General features: G+C 48.7%; 1 protein-coding gene across 6 annotated transcripts in view; it reads right to left on the bottom strand.

The window, feature by feature from the left end:
- SACM1L (SAC1 like phosphatidylinositide phosphatase) overlaps positions 1 to 22,611 on the bottom strand; it is a 423,363-nt gene that overhangs the window by 101,483 nt on the left and 299,269 nt on the right. For all 6 annotated transcript variants that reach the window (XR_012799181.1, XM_075586287.1, XM_075586286.1 and 3 more), the window contains 2 exons: positions 14,347 to 14,433; positions 1,929 to 1,997 (listed from right to left, as the gene is read on the bottom strand). Coding sequence is in view for 5 of the 6 variants with exons in the window: in XM_075586287.1 (XP_075442402.1) it covers positions 1,929 to 1,997; positions 14,347 to 14,433 (156 nt within the window). In the remaining variant the exon portion in view is untranslated. The remainder of the gene's footprint in view (positions 1 to 1,928; positions 1,998 to 14,346; positions 14,434 to 22,611) is intronic.

Here is a 22,611-nt window from a genome sequence, read left to right on the forward strand (position 1 = left end):
AGAATGATGTATATTACATTGGTATAATTTTGTTTGTGTGTTATTAAGTCTGACATAAGAAATGTATACTTAACATATAACATGTATATGAACATTGTAGTTTAAACAACATCAGGACTAGTGTACCCAGGGCATCAAAACAAATTATGTATATATAGATATAGACTATATGTTTGTAATATATTGGTTTATACAGTAGTATCTCTTTCAGTGGAGATATTCTTACTGTTTTGTTAATGGTCTGGGTAACAAGTATTGTCACAGACCCGTTTTTGATGCCCTTACAAACTGTATTCAATTTAATCTAATACATGTATATGGGTAAACACATAGAAAAAGGATGAATTTGCTCCCTTTATCTCAATTCAACTATATCCATTATATATTTTTTTATACACACCTACATTGGGATATGCTCCATCTCTTTATTAATGAAAACTAATTCAATATCATGTATTTGAAGTCATGGAGCAATAAGCAATGGCTCTTTATACATGTCAATATAGCTATTTGGGCAAGAGATATTTGGGTGTGTTTTGTTACCTACTTTCATCAAGTAACAAAAGGTATTCTTGTATGAGTTTTCCTTGTGTGCCGATGTACGCAATGACACAGGTGCGTGGTCGCGCACAATGGATTTCAATGTTTAGAGTGGCTATTTTAAAAACCTTACAGCAGCACACGACTATTCCTTGATAAAGTGTCTAGACACGGAATGCGTATGTGGTCCGATTTTGAAGTGAAACTTCTTTGCTGGCGCCTACAGGGTTTGATGTGCAAAAATCCTTGCCTTGTAACATAAAACCGTAAAGCGAGTGACATCACAAAACTAATGGGGGCGCGGCCGTCGCGCATGCACACAAAAACAACAATCTAGGCAGCACGGACCTTGCATGCGCGCAAGAAGAGGTTGTGAGCCGCAGTGCGCATGCGCAGAAAAACTGCCACCCCACACATGTGCAATACTGCCGATCCTGTGCCCGAGCTCCCCCGAAATCTCCTCTTCGGCTGGGAGATGCGATGGGGGCTGGATGTGTCCCCACACATTTGCCGGGCAGAGGAGAGAGAGGGTGGGGGGCGCTGCTGCGGCAGGCACCGGCTCAAACACACAAACTGACTGACACACAGACACACACAAGGAATTCACAGTTACTATAAATATAGAAGTGCAAATAGCTAAAACACGCATTCAAAGTAAAACTTATTTGCATTTTGGCACTGAAATTGTGTTTTGATTTTTAATGAAAAACATCACCATCACAAATACAATTTATGTGACAAAAGACGAAGAAGTTTCACTTAAAATGTGCGTGCTTGGCACACACACACAAACACTTTTTTTTGTACCTTCCTGCCATTACTCATTTATAAATGATAATTTTTGGTAAAGCATAATGCGTAAGCATTTAACCCTCCAATGGGAGACCTCACACTTTATACTTTTGAGAAATATCTCCATGTGTTTGCATTAACTCTTTGAGCACCATGGTTTCTTTCTCTGGACTGCTTTCTAGTATGATACATCCAAAGCTCTAAATATTTGTGTTGTGTGTCACTTGTTGTTTTGTTACTTGTATTTGTGACATTTATTAAAACAGTGCCAATAAAAAGGCAAGTTGTGTGTTTCATGTCAAGTCTCGACTTTTGTGCATATTATTATTATGCCAGTTGCATAAAACAAAAGCACAGGACATCTCCATTTTATACATAGTAACATTTCTCTTTATCTACCAAAAAGTAACTACCCAACAATTCTCGCATTTATGTTGGAGTGTACATTTTGCTTAAAAGTGAAGTTGTCTCACGCATATGACCTTCCTTGAAACTGGCAAGTTTAGCTTAACACAACAGTCATCACTGCACTGTAAGTCTCTACATTACATTACACACATATACACTTAAGTCAAAATATAATAAACACGTTTTACCAAATTAAGCACAACTTGCTTCCCATAGCTAATTATCTGAGAGTCAAAATGCCTCTGAAAGCCGTCCATCTGTACAAAATGAGAAAAATGTTGGTGTCAATACCTAAACATATACAATATTGTATATCTAAGCACCAATTTGTGTTGCACAGATTGTTAAGTGGGGGATGGGGGACACACATTAGTGCTAAGTCTATGGCTGCGCTTATAGTGCCGGCTACATATGACATCACCCATCTCCATAGCCGTTGCAAAAGTTTTGGAGAATTCTCTTGCTACAAGGCGAGTGACGTCAGGCAAGGGGGAAGGCAGAGGGGCGGAGACAAGAGCAAGGGGGAAGGCTGAAACGGAGTGGAGTTGTAATTTCTGTTTGTATGCTGAATTTACTTTACTTTTACTTTAAATTACAGGAGAATTTACTATTTTAAAGTTGTTAATATATAGTGTGTTTCACTTGACAGACACACAACCACACACAGCGACGCCAACAGAAATCATGGGTCCCAGGACAAATGAAAGTAGCAGGCACTCCCCATCCACCCCCCCCCCCCCCCCCGCACCTACCATGATAAAATATATTTTTAGCGCGCATCTTTTACTTAACTGTTTTCTTCTTATTGAAATACGGAAAAAAACATTACAATGCAATCTGTTTATTTTTATATTTTCAACAAAAGACAGGTGACTGCCTGCCTGACTGACTGCCTGGGTGACTGCCTGACTGGGTGGGTGGGTGACTGACTGTCTGACTGGGTGGGTGACAATGCCTGACTGTGTGGGTGGGTGACAATGCCTGACTGTGTGGGTGGGTGACAATGCCTGACTGGGTGGGAGGGTGACTGCCTGGGTTGGTGGGTGGGTGACTGCATGGGTTGGTGGGTGGGTGACTGCATGGGTTGGTGGGTGACTGCATGGGTTGGTGGGTGACTGAATGCCTGACTGGGTGGGTGACTGACTGAATTCCTGACTGGGTGGGTGACTGACTGAATGCCTGACTGGGTGGGTGGGTGACTGACAGACTGCCTGACAGGGTGGGTGACTGACTGCCTGAAAGGGTGGGTGACTGACTGCCTGGTAGGGTGGGTGACTGCCTGTCTGACTGCCTGACTGGGTGGGTGACTGACTGCCTGGGTGACTGAATGCCTGCCTGGGTGGGTGACAGCCTGCCTGGGTGGGTGACTGACTGCCTGGGTGGGTGACTGACTGCCTGGGTGGGTGACTGACTGCCTGGGTGGGTGACTGACTGCCTGGGTGAGTGACTGACTGTCTAGGTGGGTGACTGACTGACTGCCTGACTGACTGACTGCCTGGGTGACTAAGTAAGGGGGAGATGGGTGCTCCAACTGCTGGGAAACTTATCACTCAATAAATCGTGAAGGACTCCAAATAGACTATGGCGGAGTGGGTATGTTTCCAAATGACCCGTGAGTCACCAATATGTTAAGGAGAAGCTTGTGGGGAGCGCAGGTCTCACCACAGAGTGAACTAGCAGCAGTCCAGAAATGTGCTCTGAATGCCCCAGAACCCGTGTGGATCCATTCTGTGTCCGATCACGAAACCGGAAGTGACGCGACGGGCCGAACCGGAAGTGACGCGACGCGACCTCGGGAGAAGGGTGGATGCTGCACACCTATGCTGCGCATCAATTGTTACTTGTTGCTCATGTAAGTGCAATAACAATTGCCTTTTTTGAATATATCATCAGTGAACATACAATGTTGCACTAGAGTTGTCTTCCTATCATTTTGTTGAGGGTTTGTCCTGCTGACATCAGGGAGTGTATACAAGCAAGATCCTCCTATACATTGCTGAGTCTTCTCACCACTCTGTTATTCAATGCTGTATTACCACAGGGAGAATGTGAGTCCCCAATCATGATTCCTGTTTCAATTGCTGTAATTGTTTAGACATATTGCACTATTTTATATTTTCTTCCCTATATGGTGAGACCTGCGCTCCCCACAAGCTTCTCCTTACCATTCAAGACGGGAGAAATTGGATCTTCTCCCAAGAGGGTTGAGCAGCGAAGTTTGCCATTTTTTCACATATTGAGCACTTTATATTTATCACATTATATTTATTTATATACATATTTATTCATTATTTATATATCCATTATCTTCACTAGTAGCGCCTCACATGTTTTCGTTTAACACTAGTCACCAATATGTGCCAGGATCAACAATAATGGAGTGAGCGAAATAATGCTTAAGTCACCTCACATAAACCTCATAGGGATGATCAAGGTAAAGGTACTCCTCCATGATTGGTCATAATGAATAATAAAGATATTCTTACCCACTCCTGCAGTCTCTGGTAGTCCAGTGTGGCATGCCAGCCGTAGAGGTAGAAATCCAGAGCAACAGAAAAAGAGGAAAACAGCGCACTGCCAGGGAGTCAGCCGCCGGGAGGTGTGTCTTAGGGGGCGGGGACTCACGGCGAACTGTCAGGCCACTGGGGAGATATGGATTAAGTACAGCTCTCTGGAGGGCGTGTGCTGGCGGAGAGGGGGGGCGTTTCCACTCGTCGGCATACTGACTGACGCAGTGGCGCCTCGCATGACGTCACGCGCATGCGCAATAGAATTGTGTGTCGATTATCAATTATCTTTGATTGTTTAAGGTTATGAGAGGTGTATATAAGCCATCTAGGTTGCTCCAGGCTTTATACTCCTTGATAAAGGACCTACCCGTCCGAAACGCGTAGGAGGATTTTGTTCCCCTCCTGGGGTGATGTTTTTATTGCCTTTGTGTTGAATAAATAGGATTTAACTTTTCACCTGACTCCCTGGCAGTGCGCTGTTTTCCTCTTTTTCTGTTACTCTGGGTGGGTGACTGCCTGGGTTTGTGACCGACTGCCTGGGTGACCAACTGACTGCCTGGGTGGGAAACTGACTGCCTGGGTGACTGACTGCCTGGGTGACTGACTGCCTGACTGGGTGGGTGACTGACTGCATGACTGGGTGGGTGACTGACTGCGTGACTGCCTGACTGGGTGGGTGACTGACTGCCTGACTAGTTGGGTGACTGACTGCCTGACTGGGTGACTGACTGTCTGACTAGGTGGGTGACTGACTGCCTGACTGGGTAACTGACTGGGCTGGTAACTGACTGGGTGGGTAACTGACTGCCTGGGTGACACAGCCTGGGTGGGTGACTGAGTGACTGGGTAGGTGACTGAGTGACTGGGTGGGTGACATGAGTGGGTTTTGGTGGGTGGGTGACTTGACTGGGTGACTGGGAGGGTGGGTGATAGGTTGGTTGGTTGACTGGCTGATTGCCTTGGTGGGTGAGTTGGGTGGGTGACTGACTTCGACTGGGTGGGTGCTGCTTCCTGCTTCCTTGCTTGCCAGATGTTTCCTCCCCTGCCCCCGATATCCCCGCGGCTGCTGTCCGCTGTGGGAGGTAGGCTCAGGGGGCGCGGGAGGTAGAGGCTTGGGGGGCGAGACTGGTGGGCAAATTCTGCAACTGCTGCCCGGGGCAGGAGGCGGACTCGGAGGGAGCTGGGCTGGCGTGTGCGGGCTCGCCACGGTGTTTCCCTTCCGTCCCATGTTGGGAGCAGGGGGGAGTGGGCCCACAGGCAGCAGGCCGGACACACTGCTTTCCCTGCGCATGCTTGCCGGGACATCGGCTCTGCGCGCCAGGACCTCGGCTCTGCACATGTGCACGGGAATCGCCGCTTTTTTTTTAAAACGGGCACAGGACACCAACAACGGCAGACCCCCCCTGTTGGTGGACCTAGTCACACACACACACACACACACACACACACACACACACACACACACACACACACACACACACACACACACACACACACACACACACACACACACACACACACCTTTCCCCCTCTCCTTGCACTCACACACACACACATCCCCCTCTCCACACACCGGATTCAATTAATTTGTTTTGAAGCAATGTTGCGTCGTCGGCACTATAAGCGCAGCCTTACTTTTGATAACTGTGCACAAACACATAGTGCCAAGCCAACTAGAGCACAACCTCTTCTGGCTCAATTAGCTTATTAGAAACAATACAGAATTATAAAAAAAACAGTATTTTTTTGAAGTGAAACTTCCTTAGTGGCACCTCATTCGTGATGGGGCAAAAATGGATTGTGGAGACAGAAATGAAACGTATGTGACGTCAGTGCTGGCAGTTGAGGCCGGGCTGTGTTCTGGCTCAGCCCGACCCCAACACTGACATCACACCCGCTCCACAAATCAGATGCGGCGGTGGCGGCGATAGCCGCCGGCGCCGCTCCTAATGGCCACCGCACCCCCCACACAGCCGCTGACATGCGGCGGCGGCGATAGCCACTGCCGCCGCACCCCCCACACAGCCGCTGACATGCGGTGGCGCCGCTCTCCCTCACCCGCTCCTCCACACCGGCAGCCGTCTTCCTCAACGCTTGCGCAGAGGCTCTGTCCATATCCATGTTGTGGATGGCAGGTATCGTGTGTGTGTGTGGTGTGGTTGGCAGAGGGCGCTGCTGCGAGGCAACCGTTGATTCGCTGTCACGTCCCGTCAGTTAAGGGGTCCCTTAATTCCCCTCATCCGGCACAGGCTCTGCGGTGCTGCCCGCCGTGGAGTACGCTGCTCCGTGGTGGGATAGCTGAGGCCGAGGCTCCACTCCCTGCCCTGTCACTCCTGCTTTGGTAACGGGAGGAGGGGGGTAACGGGACCACGTGTCGCCGGGGGGCTGGGAGTCCGCAGCTCCGTGTCCGCAGCTCCGCCTGGGGTAGTGGGAGTCGGGAGGAGAGGGGTAGTGGGAATCGGGAGGAGGGGGGTAACGGGACCACGTGTCGCCGGGGGGGGGGGGGGGCTGGGAGTCCGCAGCTCCGTGTCCGCAGCTCCGCCTGGGGTAGTGGGAGTCGGAAGGAGGGGGGTAACGGGACCACGTGTCGCCGGGGGGGGGGGGGGGGGGGCTGGGAGTCCGCAGCTCCGCCTGGGGTAGTGGGAGGAGGAGGGGTGGGGGGCACAACAGAGACAGAGACATTCACACAACACAGAGAGAGACACACACACACACTGACTGACACACACACACACACTGACTGACACACACACACTGACTGACACACTCACACACTGACTGACACACACACACACTGACTGACACTCACACACTGACTCACACTCACACACTGACTCACACTCACACACTGACTCACACTCACACACTGACTCACACTCACACACTGACTCACACTCACACACGCGCACACACACACTGACTGACACACGCGCACACACACACTGACTGACTGACACATGCGCACACACACTGACTGACACACATGCACACACACGCACACTGACTGACACACGCGCACATACACACACACACACACACTGACTGACACACACGCACACACACACACTGACTGACTGACACACGCACACACACACACTGACTGACACACGCGCACACACACTGACTGACCACACGTGCACACACACTGACTGACACACGCGCACACACACTGACTGACCACACGTGCACACACACTGACTGACACACATGCACACACTGACTGACACACATGCACACACTGACTGACACACATGCACACACTGACTGACACACATGCACACACTGACTGACACACATGCACACACTGACTGACACACATGCACACACTGACTGACACACATGCACACACTGACTGACACACATGCACACACTGACTGACGCACATGCACACACTGACTGACACACACGCACATACATACTCACTGACTGACACATACACTGACTGACACATGTGTGCCGAGCACGCGCGTTATAAGTCAATTTCTGCGACAAAAGTCAAAGAAGTTCCACTTACTATGCGCGTGCACAGCACACACAGCTTTTTTTTCTCAATAAATCACAGAACATGTGCTCTTTGCATTGATTCTGAGACACATGTACAAGGAGGTAAGGAGGAAACTGTTTCCCAACTGTCCCCCTTTCAAACAGGCTTCAGCAGTCAGTGGCCAGGAGATCTACCGTATTTCCTCGATTCTAAGACGCACTTTTTCCCCCTTTTTCACGTGGCTGAAATAGGGACTGTGTCCTAGAATCAATGTACTGAAAAAAACACACAAAATAAACAGCCAGGGGGCGCTGCAGAAGCCACAGCAGCTTTCAGCGTTTGCCCTGCGTTTCTGCCACCACACAGAAGGAGCAGTGTGTCCCGCTGCATGCCCAGCGACTCTGCCACCACACCCCCCCTCCCTCCAACAGCCGGTCCCCAAAGTAGCAGTGTATGATCGGCTGCATGCCCCGCGCTCCCCCCCTAGCTTGCTCCAAGTGCCGGTCCCCAAAGGAGCAGAGTATGTTCGGCTGCATGCCCCGTGCTTCCCCCTCTTGCTGGAATTACCACCCCCACACAGGAGAGATTGATTCAGCAGTGTGTGGCTGCATGCCCCACAAGCCCTCCGTCTGCCTCTGCTACTCACAGCTGTGCTGCCGGCACCACAAGCCACCCCCACCCCGTGTCTATCTCTGTCTCTGTGTGTTTTTCTCTCTCTGTGTGTGTGTCTCTCTGTGTGTGTATGTGTCTCTCTGTGTGTGTATGTATCTGTGTGGCCTTTCATTCTCTCCCCTTCCCTCCAATCTCTCTCCCCCTTCTCTCCTCTCCCCCATTCCCCTCTCTCCCTCTCTTCCCCCCTCTGTCTCTTTTTCCCCCTCTGTCTCTCTCTCTCTTCACCCCCCCTCTCTCTTCCCCCCATCTCTCTCTCCCTCCCTCTCTCTTCCCCCCAACTCTCCCTCCCGCCCCCCTCTCTCTCTTCCCTCCAACTCTCCCTCTCTCTCCCCCCCCTCTCTCTTCCCCCCAACTCTCCCTCCCGCCCCCCTTTCTCTCTTCCCTCCAACTCTCCCTCTCTTCCCCCCCTATCTCTCTCTTCCCTCTCTCTCTCCCCCTCTCTCTCTCTTCCCCCCTCTCTCTCTTCCCCCCTCTCTCTCTCTCTTCCCCCCCTCTCTCTCTCTTCCCCCTCTTTCTCTCTTCCCCCCTCTCTCTCTCTCTTCCCCTAACTCTCCCTCTCTCTTCCCCCTCTCTCTCTCTCCCCCCGCCCCCTCTCTCTCTCTCCCCCCCCCGAAAAAAATTCTGCACATTTAATATAGTGGGGGTTTTTTCCCCAATTTTTTTTTATTAAATCAAGGGTGCGTCTTAGAATAGAGGAAATAGGGTATCACTGGCCCGATAGGCTCCATTTGCTCATACCAGTAATGTTGTAATAAAGTTATTTCAGTAAACAAAAAGCCTCGGTTTGTCCTACGCCCTCCTATGTGTGTATAAGTTTGTGCGGCTGTTTGTCCAATTGTGTGAATGTTTGTATGTGTGTCTGGGAGCAATAGTGGGTGTATATTTATGTGTATGTGTGTGTATATCTTGGAAGGCCAGTGAGTGTAACTTTTAGTGACTGTTTGGGGGAAGGTGACTTTATGGGTGTGTGTACTGTATGTTCATTTGAGGGTGACAGGGCAGGTGTGTGAATGACAGTATTTTGTATTGAAATATATGCACATTGTTTTGTGCGATTAAAGAGGGATTGTAAAATCATAAAAGACAACTGAGGACAGTGAATGCTGGAACCAAGGTCCCATACTCTCACTATGAGGGTCGGGTTTTGAAAGTGATCTAGTTAAGATATGTATTGTGAATTGCGGGGGAGTAGTAGTTAAAAATGTATGAGGAAGTGATTTTACAGAACACAAAGTATGTTTGAATAAACAGTACCACAGCCTTTTCTGAATTGTGAAGAAGCTTACACTCTAATAGGGAAGTAGAGTTACAGGAAATATGTAGTTGTCTGGAAACAGACTGTCCCATCGAAATTGGGAAGTGGAATATAGAAATGTCTGTAAACATTTTTGTTTAACATTTAGCAGTGGGTGAGGGTTACGTATTCTGTTGTGCCTGCATGAGTATATCATGTGAGCAGTGAGAGGATGCAAGGGAGGGGGTGAGAATTATATAAGATGACAATTATATTTTTCAGTGTCACCCAACACTTTTGCTTCACACTGTACTTTCCTTTCTAGAAAAAAAAATGTCTAACTTTTTCTTAAAGATAGCTAAAGTATCTTCCATCACAGTCTTCATGGGTAATTCATTCTACTCCATTTCCAACTTTACCCCAACCTGAAAATGTGCAATTTAAGAAAACCTCTGCGGTCTATCATTCAACCAGTTTTCAATCGAGGTGCAAATAGTGCACAAAATAAAGGAAATTGGTCTGAGTAAAAAAATAACTTCTTGTGGGGCCCCATATCAAAAACCTCTGCAAAATCTAAGTCAACTGCATTGCTCTGATTTAAATTCCTATTTATCTCCTCAAAGTGACCTATACCTCAAAGCAATGCCGATAATTACTAATACTTTTTGATTAGCTATTACTGAATAATACCCCATACTAAACCTTCAAATTGCTTCCCCATCCTGGTTGTCATCTAGCTCCCTTTTTAAATATAGGCACCATGTCTGCTTTATGCCAATCTTGGGGTACTGAGTCTGTAGAAATGGAATCCTTGAATATTAAATATAACTGCAGGTGGAGCATGATTAATCACCACTGCACTTCAAACGGGTGAATTGCAGCCCAAGTGCGGCCTGATCACAGCCAAGTGCAGCGCAGGGTGGAATTTCCCAGCAGGATTAATACAAGGGGGTCACTGCTTCTGAATAGGACTCCCACTGCGTTAATCTTATCGGGTCGCCACCAGTGTGGAAGAGCTGTGAAGAGAGAAGCTGCATCTCTACAGGTAATCGCTCGGTTTTTATTTTTATAACATAGGATAGAAGCAGGGGGTTTCTGGAACTGAACCTCATTCATTTCAGTTCCAGGGACTCCCTGCATCCCGAGGTAGAGGCCCCAGTATCTCCTGCAAGTGACTGGGACATTTAAACTTGGTTGTTGGTGTAGAGTGGGTGGGTGAAGGTTGTAGTTGCCCCAGGGTTAGAGGTTAGCCCTCCCAGGTGGGTAGTGGAAGGGATTATCCCCCTTAATTACCAGGTGCTTAATTTAACTTAATTTTATAAAGTCAACTTTAAACTTCCTCTGTTAACCGTCTTTCCTAATATTTTGTTATTAATGTACTTGAATAACTATGTAGGGTTAATCTTACTTTCAATTGCAATCCTTTTTTTCGTTAAATGTTTTTGATAATCCAATTGCCCTTATACAAATTGTTATATTCCTTATAATTCTGATATGATGCCTCCGTCCCTTTAGACTTCAAGAATATAAATGCCTGCCTCTAGCTGTTTATTTAGCCATATTGGTTTAGACTTGTTTCTTTTATATTTATTATTAACCAGAGGCATACACCACTGGTGGGTAACAGGCGATCCGCAGAGACTTCCCCTGCTGCCCCAATCTTCTCTCTCCCTGGATCTTTCCACCCTTCCTCCTTTAATCCTGTTGCGGGAGAACAAGTGGACGAAGCTACATACAGGGAGGGGTTACAGGCGCAGTGGGAAAAGCATGAACCCCCCATGACAGTGAGCGTGTGAAGTGAGGTTGTGGAGAGTGAGTGAGGGGACAGAGAAAGGAAATGGGAGAGCTCAGCCGAAAGAGACGAGAGAGAGAAGCACGAGAGAGAAGAGAAGCGCGAGAGAGAAGAGAAGCGCGCGAGAAAAGAGAGAAGCGTGCGAGAAAAGAGAGAAGCGCGCAAGAAAAGTGCGCGAGAAAAGAGAGAAGCGCGAGACAGCGAGCAAGATTGAGCGAGCGGTCAGCACAGAGATCGATTTTATATGGCACTGTTATATACGGCAATATGAGGAGTTATTGGAAGCGGCTATGTGGGGCAATAGGATATATATGGGGCACTTGTGGCCCTTGATGTATATGTATCATGTTGCCCACCACTAGTATAAACAGAGATAAGTGTACTAATCTAACCATGTTAGAAAGACTGCCCATTTTTCATCCATATTTTTGCCTACAAGAACTGCATCCCAATTTATTCCTATAGACTCTTCCTCAGTTTACGAAAATCTCCCTTTCTAAAATGAAGATTCAACATTTTTTAGAGCCTTTTTCCGATAGGGCAGACTGCACTGCTATCGTCTAAAAACCATCAATCAAGTCACTGGCAGTTTTTGGCCTATTGTGGTGTGCTCGGCCACTTTGGAACGTATTGAATAGGGTCCCAAATTGTGACGGTATAGGGTAACCAGGCTCTCAAATAAAGGTTAAGCCTGTTTTTGGTTACCCCTGATCCGTGTATACGGGTTCAAGAGAGTTATCTCTTGGACCCAGTAACAGTGTACTATTGAAATGCATAACTTGTAATAAAAATATTTTATGTGTTTTTTACCTTTCCAGGTATGGCAGTGAGCAGGGATTGCTAGGGGATGAGTTAAGGAGGTTTTTGCGGAGGAATAGTTGTCAGAATGTGCAGATAGTTGGGGTCCGCAGTTGTCGGTTCCCCTAGAAATGTACCCGGGAATCATGCCTGATTCTCGGGTACATGTAGGCACATTGTCCCGACAATAGTTCCCCTTGAAAACGCAAGTGCGACTCATCGCTAGGGTACCCTGCTTCAGCATAGCCCATAAAATTGAATGGGGCACAGGGATGAATAAGTGTCGCTATGGGGATCCCTATGTTAAGGGGGTGACCCCAGTTAGTGCCCAGGTAACCCAGAACCTGTATTGGGTTTGTGGGTGTCCCCAACTTTAGATAAGGTTGTTGGGGGCTCTCCCCACACAGTCTAAAAGACAGTGTAAGGGGAATAAGGCTGATGGGAATAAAAGTACACCTTTCTCATTCTATTCCCCATACCCAGAGATTTAGGAGTATATAAAAAGTATGTAATATAAAATATATGAAATGTACTGTGTATGTGTGGAACTTTTGGAACCGATGTCCAGGCAGGCCGTCAGGGCTACCACATTGGTGCAAGTAGCCAGAGGATGCTAGAGGTGTGAAAAGCAATTGGGTGGCACGGAAGGGCTCAAGTACTCAGGTCTGGGGAAAAATGGCAGTGGTCCGGGCTGCCATTTGCTCTGCCAGACCTAGTGGAGCCTCATCCAGCGGGGGGCATTGAGAAAGCCAGTGGCACGAGGGAGACTCCAGGAGCGGGTAGGACCTCGGTGGCCGGAACAGCGGGAGCAGGCAAGATTGTTGGTGTCACGGGCTGAGGTTGGTGGCAAGCGACAAGTCGGATCACCGTGGGCAAGCAGGGGTCGGTGGCAGGCAGCAAGCAGGATCGTCATGGGCAAGCAGGGGTCAGTGGCAGGAATCAAGCAGGATCGTCGTGGCAACATGCAGAGGTTCAGCACCAGGAAGGCAGCAGCAGGACAGGGAAGCAGGAACTGGGCAGGGGACCAGGAACTGAGACTACGGAGCAGGGGCAGGTCTGGGACTTGCTAGCAGTAAAAAGACTGGGGCAATCTAGTTAAATAGCAAGGGCCTTTAATATGAACAGGACTCCAATACAGAATAGAACAGATACAGGAACAAGCTGTGGCAGAAGCATAGGCAATGGCATGGAGTCTGACTTAAAGCAAAGGCAAGGACCCAAACAGGAAGCAGGAACTATAAGCACAGAGAACAGGAGCAACAAGTGGAGACAGACAGACAAACCCCAGAGCAGATAGAAACAGCAGCACACCCGGTGGACAAGGAAAGGAACTATGGCTAGGAGCAGGATGTCTTGGAGACTCTAACAGCCAGAGACGGAGGTGGCAAACTTGCGCATGTCCCTTGGCAATTTCATATTTCCCGCTGACCCGGCTTTTCTAGCCGGCTTGGCTCTGATTTGCTTCTGGGAAAGTTCCCACGCGATGATTGGCTGCTGAGTTTCATTAATAAAGCACAGAAATACAATAAGAGTCTGTGAGTCAATCAGATTGTAGATCCCCAGTAGTAAGAGCGCGGGTGGGCTTTTCAAAGTTGCTTCTGCGCGAATAGCAGAGCAACGGGCTTCAATTTCAAGCCTGAAATGTCTACCCCGCTGGAGACTAAGTCCCGTCTTTTGTGGCTAAGTTCTCATAATCGAATCTAGCGGTCGTGGCTGGGATTTCATGCCGATTTTAGTTCCAGAAGTTTGGTACTAAGTCGCGTTCAAGAAAGTCCAAGTTCTCAGAAGAGAAGGGAGCGGTGGCGTGTGGAACGTCACAGCGATTTTGGAACCAGAAGATTCCGGTTTATGTCCCAGACAGGGTAAAACTATTTTTCCAGTTTTCAACACCAGACCCCCAGTAAGTGTGACTTTTTGTTTGTATTTTGTGTATAATTGTGTGCAAGCGAATTTGTTTCATTACCTTGATTTGCTCAGTGAATGATCCTGGTTAAAAAGGTGTAAATATCCTGGTCTCCCGTGACAAAGTTGATGCTATTGAAATATGTAATGCTAGTGTAATGTTGCTTAGTAACAAGACAACAATCAAGGCAAAAGAGAAAAAAAAATATCTTACATGGTTTACCACTTTGTTGATCTGAGGTTTTGGTTTGTATTTGAGATTTGGTCTCTGTGACCAGAAAAATGGAATTGATCCACGTGTCTGAAAGTAAAGAACAAGGTCATTAGATGCTTTGTAGGGGTATCACTACAATACCTCTGAAGTGGGAAGAATGCTTCTTGAAACACTATACATGATGTACAGAATATTCATATCACATCACATAATAAAAAGATAATCTTAACCTCAATAACACTTTTGTAAAACGCTAAAACTCTACATACATGTACTGTATATTATTTTAAATTGTGTGGAGGGTGGTACCGTTTAAGTCTGAGGAAATTACTTTAGCAGTCCTGAAAGCTAAAGACAAAAGAACATTGGATAAAGATCTGAACATACATGTATGCCTGTTTAAAACTAAACATCCACCCTTTGAACGTATCATATTGTTCAAAGATCTATCCTTAATCACAGACTCTTCCAACCTGCACGGATACACATCAAACACCCAGACCCACTCTAAATCAAGCTTTCCCCTCTCTAAGATAGCTGATAGTTAACACAGCGCTCTACATAGTTAATATTTACATTAGTTTAGAAAATGCTACTTAAGCTTAAAGTAATGGCAAGTTAATTGTAATGTTACAGTTATTTTAGAAAATTACCTTTTATTAACTGACAGATAATGATAAATTATTAAAAACATATTAGTGTAAAGTATTAATGTTTCTTATTGTATGGCAGAATAATATTTTGTTTCCTGGGTAAACCTGACAAGTACAATAGATTAGAACAATTAAATGGTGTCTTATTAAAAGTGATTAATACAGTATTTCACACAGGCCTAAGGAATTACACCACTATTTTAATGTCCGGAACAACTATTGACACTAGCAAAATGGACTCCAAGTATGACATTAACAAAGAGAAAAGAACATGGAATGGAAACCTGCATTCAACCTTACTGATTTTCTCTTTTACTAGCTGAACCAGACAAACAATTGAGTTTTAAATGCATAAATGAAGTGAAAATATAGAAGAACAATTATAATGAGACTAGATTCAAGTACATTTCATATATATATATATATATATATATATATATATATATATATATATATATATATATATATATATATATATTCAAATAACGGGGGGAAAAAACGGGGGGAGGGATGGGGAAAGAAAACCTCGCATCTACTAGTACAAAATATATGCCACCATAAGCCAAAGAAAATATCTTCTTGTATTTACATGAGTAAGGTTTGGCGGTGCTCACGGGTTGTGGATTATGTGAATGAAGGGAGAACAAAAAGGATCCCGTATGAGAGCACTCAGGTATGCAAAAGATTAATTCGTTTATTTATTTGACACAATGCAAAAAGGGATGAATAAACAGTAACATAATTAAAAACACTTAAAAAGAGGCATGGACCCCTGCCACGTACACTACCGACACACTTTATTGAAGTGTGGTCGGTACCGCAAGCCGGGAAATCTCCCGGCTTGCTAGTGGCCGCCCCTCGGCGTGCCGCGCGTCATAGACGCGCGGTCACGCGTCATCGGGAGCGTGCGCCCCCTGCACGCGTGTCCAGGGGCTCCCCGAGGGAGCCCTGGTGTCCCGCGATCGCGGGACAGCGGCAGGGGGTTCCGGGGGACCCGGCGGACCCGGCGGACCCCGGCAGCGGTAGGGAGAGCGCCCCGATCGGAGGGCGCTCTTCCGCTGCTTCGGCGTGCGCCCGTCACACTCGGTGCGCGCGCCAGGCTACTGCTGCGGCACAGAACGGGCAAATGCTCGAATAAACTGTGCCGCAGCAGTATGTTACCCTGAAACACTAATAAGCAGCTCTAGGGAACGACACACATTGTCAACCCTAAACATTCATAGGATAGTGACTCTAATAACACTAGGGTGAGTCAAAATAAGTCACAGTGGGTTATTGGGTTCAACGGCACCTATACAACGCTAAAGATGATGCACACTACACACCAAACAGTAGACTGATTAAAGTATAAATGGTGTCCCGCGATGTGGGGGACGGCGGCAGGGGGTTCCGGGGGACCCGGCGGACCCGGCAGCGGGAGGAATAAAGCCTCGATCGGAGGGCGCTCCTCCGCTGCTTCGGCGCCGCGCCCGGCACCCTCCGGCGCGCGCCAGGTTACTGCTGCGGCCGAGAACGGGCAAATGCTCGAATAAACTCGGCCGCAGCAGTACGTGACAGGGGTCCATGCCTCTTTTTTAAGTGTTTTTAATTATGTACTGTTTATTCATCCCTTTTTGCATTGTGTCAAATAAATAAACGAATTAATCTTTTGCATACCTGAGTGCTCTCATACGGGTTCCTTTTTGTTCTCCCTTCATTCATATATATATATATATATATATATATATAAAAATATATATATAAAACGCCCAATCCTAGTGCATTACTGTATAAAAAATGGATTTAATGTTCCAAAAAACTCAAAAACAATGAAGATAAAAAAGCATGTATGAGATCAATACTCATGCTCCGATTTGTCAGCAAGAAGCTTCTCCTCTGCTCAGCTGCTCCGCAGACCAGTGTGGTCCATGTGAGTCTCCGTCCAGAAGGAACTCTCGGCACCAGTGGTTTCTCAAATTCTTCCCCCAGGGAACACAAACCAGATGTTAGAAATTTATGTTTAAAATATCCGTTTGTGTTCAATTTTTGATAATTTATTGGACTATACAATGTATGTTTATATCATAGTGTTTGTTTATATATATCATTTAAAACTGTGCTAATAGAGATTTATTTCTATGTTTTAAGATTTGTATAATCTGTATAAACACCTTTTAGGACCTTTAAACATTAGTATTTTGATGTATGAATAGTGGTAGAGCCAATTACACACAGGAGCCTCCATTTAACCAATTTAATACAACCAATTAGGACTCTGGGTATATATATCCGGTTATGTCTCAGTCCATCCCCTGATGAAATCAGCAAGTCTGATGAAACGCGTATGGTTAAGGTGCTGTGGATGATCTAGCGTTTGTTGAGCAAGTTGCCGCCACCTCACTCAAAGATTGCTACCATCTGTGGTCCTGTCACTTCCGTCTCCTTCCTTCCCCCTTGCTTGGAACCAGGGACATCTGGTTTGTTGAGCAAGTTGCCGCCACCTCACTCAAAGATTGCTACCATCTGTGGTCCTGTCACTTCCGTCTCCTTCCTTCCCCCTTGCTTGGAACCAGGGACATCTGGTTTGTGTTCCCGGGGGGAAGAATTTGAGAAACTACTGGTGCCGAGAGTTCCTGCTGGACGGAGACTCACGAGGACCACACTGGTCTGCGGAGCAGCTAAGCAAATAAGCTTCTTGCTGACAAATCGGAGCATGAGTATTTTTCTCATAGATGCTTTTTTATCTTCATTGTTTGTGAGTTTAACCATTGCGTTTTTTGGAACATTAAATCCATTTTTTATACAGTAATGCACTAGGATTAGGCGCTTTTTTTCTTTTCTTTTTCTATACAGTGGGTGGGGAGGTCGTTGGGCCCTATCAGAAAGCTGCCTGTTTCCTGTTTCAGTGTTTTTGATTTGCTGTATTGGACTTCATTTTTTGGACTCACAAGGATATTATGTTTTAAGTATTGTCATTTTTTGTTCATATATTTTTTTATTAGTATTTAATACATTTTTTGGGTTAAATAGACATCCACAGCACTATTTTTAATTGGTTTATATTATTTAATTTGGCTACTCATGCTGGGACATACATTTTTTTTTATATATATATATATGCAAATATAGCTGTATGCTCATCTGCATGTCTTAGGCAGGTCTGCAACCCCGCCTTTCCCCATTATCACCCAGCATACAGCACTTCCACTGCAGCAAGGGATTCTGGGAAATGACATGCAAATGAGCACACAGTGTCACTTTTTATATATTTTTATATATATACACACACACACACACACACACACACACACACACACACACAGTGGTCAACTAATCACCCAAAAATCTACTCGCCGAACAAAAAAAATCTACTCGCCACCTAGCCCTGCCCTAGTCCCGTCCCCAGACCCGCTTTAATAAAAAAAATGAATAAATTCCTAGTAAGAACAACATTCGTTTTTGACATAAGTTTATTTATTGTATTACATTATACTACAATTAGTCCTTGTTACGTGTGTGTGTGTATGTGTGTGTATGTGTGTAAATGTCGGATTTAGAAAAAAAAGCCAGATGTGAATGATTAGTTTCCTGAACCCCATAACTAGTGCCTGGACGCCCCCGCTTCACAATATCTAAAGCAGCAATCCCGCCTGGGATCTTACCTGATCCGCAGTCCCTCAATGTCCATGTATCCTCATTCCCGCAATGTTATACATTGGAGGGGATGTGTTCCCTACCTGTCTTCTGGGTTAAAGGGGGGGGGGGGGGAGAGGGGGAATTCCGATGTCTTCCGTGTGAAGCTCGAGAGTTAGATCTGGAAGAAAGCAGTATAGGTTATTTCGGTGTAGGTATAGGGCAGTTAAGATATATAGGGTAAATAAGAGATCCAAAGTGTGTGAGAGAGAGAGTGAGAGAGTGTGTGAGAGTGTGAGAGAGAGAGTGTGAGAGACAGCGGCACACACACACACACAGAGAGAGCGGCACACACATACACACACAGAGAGAGCGGCACACAGAGAGAGAGCGGCACACAGAGAGAGAGCGGCACACAGAGAGAGAGAGCGGGACACAGAGAGAGAGAGCGGCACACAGAGAGAGAGCGGCACACAGAGAGAGAGAGCGGCACACAGAGAGAGAGAGCGGCACACAGAGAGAGAGAACGGCACACAGAGAGAGAGAACGGCACACAGAGAGAGAGCGGCACACAGAGAGAGAGAGCGGCACACAGAGAGAGAGAGCGGCACACAGAGAGAGAGAGAGCGGCACACAGAGAGAGAGAGAGCGGCACACAGAGAGAGAGAGCGGCACACAGAAAGAGGAGCGGCACACAGAAAGAGGAGCGGCACACAGAAAGAGGAGCGGCACACAGAAAGAGGAGCGGCACACAAAAAGAGGAGCGGCACACAGAAAGAGGAGTGGCACACAGAAAGAGGAGCGACAAACAGAGAGAGACAGAGAGAGACACACACAGAGAGAGAGAGACAAAGACAGAGAGATAGTGACAGAGAGTAATAGAGAGAGAGCGCGACAGAGAGAGAGCGGCGTACACACACAAAGAGAGAGAGAGCAGCGCACACACACAGAGAGAGAGCGGCGCGCACACACAGAGAGAGAGCGGCACGCACACACACAGAGAGCGGCACACACACACACAGAGAGCGGCACACACACACACAGAGAGCGGCACACACACACACAGAGAGCGGCACACACACACACAGAGAGCGGCACACACACACACACAGAGAGCGGCACACACACACACAGAGAGCGGCACACACACACACAGAGAGCGGCACACACACACACACACACACACACACACACACACACACACACACACACACACACACACACACACACACACACACACACACACACACACACACAGAGCGGCACACACACACACAGAGAGAGCGGCACACACACACAGAGAGAGCGGCACACACACACACACAGAGAGCGGCACACACACACACACACAGAGAGCGGCACACACACACACACACACACACACACACACACACACACACACACACACACACACACACACACAGAGCGGCACACACACACACAGAGAGAGCGGCACACACACACACACAGAGCGGCACACAGACAGAGCGCGGCACACAGAGAGAGCGCGGCACACAGAGAGAGCGCGGCACACAGAGAGAGCGCGGCACACAGAGAGAGCGCGGCACACAGAAAGAGAGCAGCGCACACACAAAGAGAGAGAGCGGCGCACACACACACAGAGAGAGCGGCGCGCACACACAGAGAGAGAGCGGCACGCACACACACAGAGAGCGGCACGCACACACACAGAGAGCGGCACACACACACACAGAGAGCGGCACACACACACACAGAGAGCGGCACACACACACACACACAGAGAGCGGCACACACACACACAGAGAGCGGCACACACACACACAGAGAGCGGCACACACACACACAGAGAGCGGCACACACACACACACACACACACACAGAGAGCGGCACACACACAGAGTGGCACACACACACACAGAGAGCGGCACACACACACAGAGAGAGCGGCACACACACACACAGAGAGCGGCACACACACACACACACAGAGAGCGGCACACACACACACACACACACACACACACACACACACACACACACACACACAGAGCGGCACACACACACACAGAGAGAGCGGCGCACACACACACACAGAGCGGCACACAGAGAGAGCGCGGCACACAGAGAGAGCGCGGCACACAGAGAGAGCGCGGCACACAGAGAGAGCGCGGCACACAGAAAGAGAGCGCGGCACACAGAAAGAGAGCGCGGCACACAGAAAGAGAGCGCGGCACACAGAAAGAGAGCGCAGCACAGAAAGAGAGCAGCACACAGAAAGAGAGCGGCCCACAGAAAGAGAGCGGCCCACAGAAAGAGAGCGGCCCACAGAAAGAGAGCGGCCCACAGAAAGAGAGCGGCCCACAGAAAGAGAGCGGCCCACAGAAAGAGAGCGGCCCACAGAAAGAGAGCGGCACAGAGAGTGCGACAGAGAGAGAGAGAGTGCGAAAGAGAGAGAGGGTGGGCGACAGGGTGAGAGAGGGAGGGCGACAGGGTGAGAGAGAGAGGGCGACAGGGTGAGAGAGAGAGGGCGACAGGGTGAGAGAGAGAGGGCGACAGGGTGAGAGAGAGAGGGCGACAGGGTGAGAGAGAGAGGGCGACAGGGTGAGAGAGAGGGCGACAGGGTGAGAGAGAGAGGGCGACAGGGTGAGAGAGAGAGGGCGACAGGGTGAGAGAGAGAGGGCGACAGGGTGAGAGAGAGAGGGCGACAGGGTGAGAGAGAGAGGGCGACAGGGTGAGAGCGACAGGGTGAGAGAGAGAGGGCGACAGGGTGAGAGAGAGAGGGCGACAGGGTGAGAGAGAGGGCGACAGGGTGAGAGAGAGAGGGCTACAGGGTGAGAGAGAGAGGGCGACAGGGTGAGAGAGAGAGGGCGACAGGGTGAGAGAGAGAGGGCGACAGGGTGAGAGAGAGAGGGCGACAGGGTGAGAGAGAGAGGGCGACAGGGTGAGAGAGAGAGGGCGACAGGGTGAGAGAGAGGGCGACAGGGTGAGAGAGAGGGCGACAGGGTGAGAGAGAGAGGGCGACAGGGTGAGAGAGAGGGCGACAGGGTGAGAGAGAGAGGGCGACAGGGTGAGAGAGAAAGGGCGACAGGGTGAGAGAGAAAGGGCGACAGGGTGAGAGAGAGAGGGCGACAGGGTGAGAGAGAGAGGGCGACAGGGTGAGAGAGAGAGGGCGACAGGGTGAGAGAGAGAGGGCGACAGGGTGAGAGAGAGAGGGCGACAGGGTGAGAGAGAGAGGGCGACAGGGTGAGAGAGAGAGGGCGACAGGGTGAGAGAGAGAGGGCGACAGGGTGAGAGAGAGAGGGCGACAGGGTGAGAGAGAGAGGGCGACAGGGTGAGAGAGAGAGGGCGACAGGGTGAGAGAGAGAGGGCGACAGGGTGAGAGAGAGAGGGCGACAGGGTGAGAGAGAGAGAGGGCGACAGGGTGAGAGAGAGAGGGCGACAGGGTGAGAGAGAGAGGGCGACAGGGTGAGAGAGAGGGCGACAGGGTGAGAGAGAGAGGGCGACAGGGTGAGAGAGAGAGAGAGGGCGACAGGGTGAGAGAGAGAGGGCGACAGGGTGAGAGAGAGAGGGCGACAGGGTGAGAGAGAGGGCGACAGGGTGAGAGAGAGGGCGACAGGGTGAGAGAGAGGGCGACAGGGTGAGAGAGAGAGGGCGACAGGGTGAGAGAGGGCGACAGGGTGAGAGAGAGAGAGAGAGAGGGCGACAGGGTGAGAGAGAGGGTGACAGGGTGAGAGAGAGAGAGGGTGACAGGGTGAGAGAGAGAGAGGGTGACAGGGTGAGAGAGAGAGAGGGCGACAGGGTGAGAGAGAGAGGGCGACAGGGTGAGAGAGAGAGGGCGACAGGGTGAGAGAGAGAGGGCGACAGGGTGAGAGAGGGCGACAGGGTGAGAGAGGGCGACAGGGTGAGAGAGAGGGCGACAGGGTGAGAGAGAGGGCGACAGGGTGAGAGAGAGAGGGCGACAGGGTGAGAGAGAGAGGGCGACAGGGTGAGAGAGAGAGGGCGACAGGGTGAGAGAGAG

This window comes from Ascaphus truei, chromosome 2 (genome assembly GCF_040206685.1).
Source record: "Ascaphus truei isolate aAscTru1 chromosome 2, aAscTru1.hap1, whole genome shotgun sequence".
Taxonomy (NCBI): domain Eukaryota; kingdom Metazoa; phylum Chordata; class Amphibia; order Anura; family Ascaphidae; genus Ascaphus; species Ascaphus truei.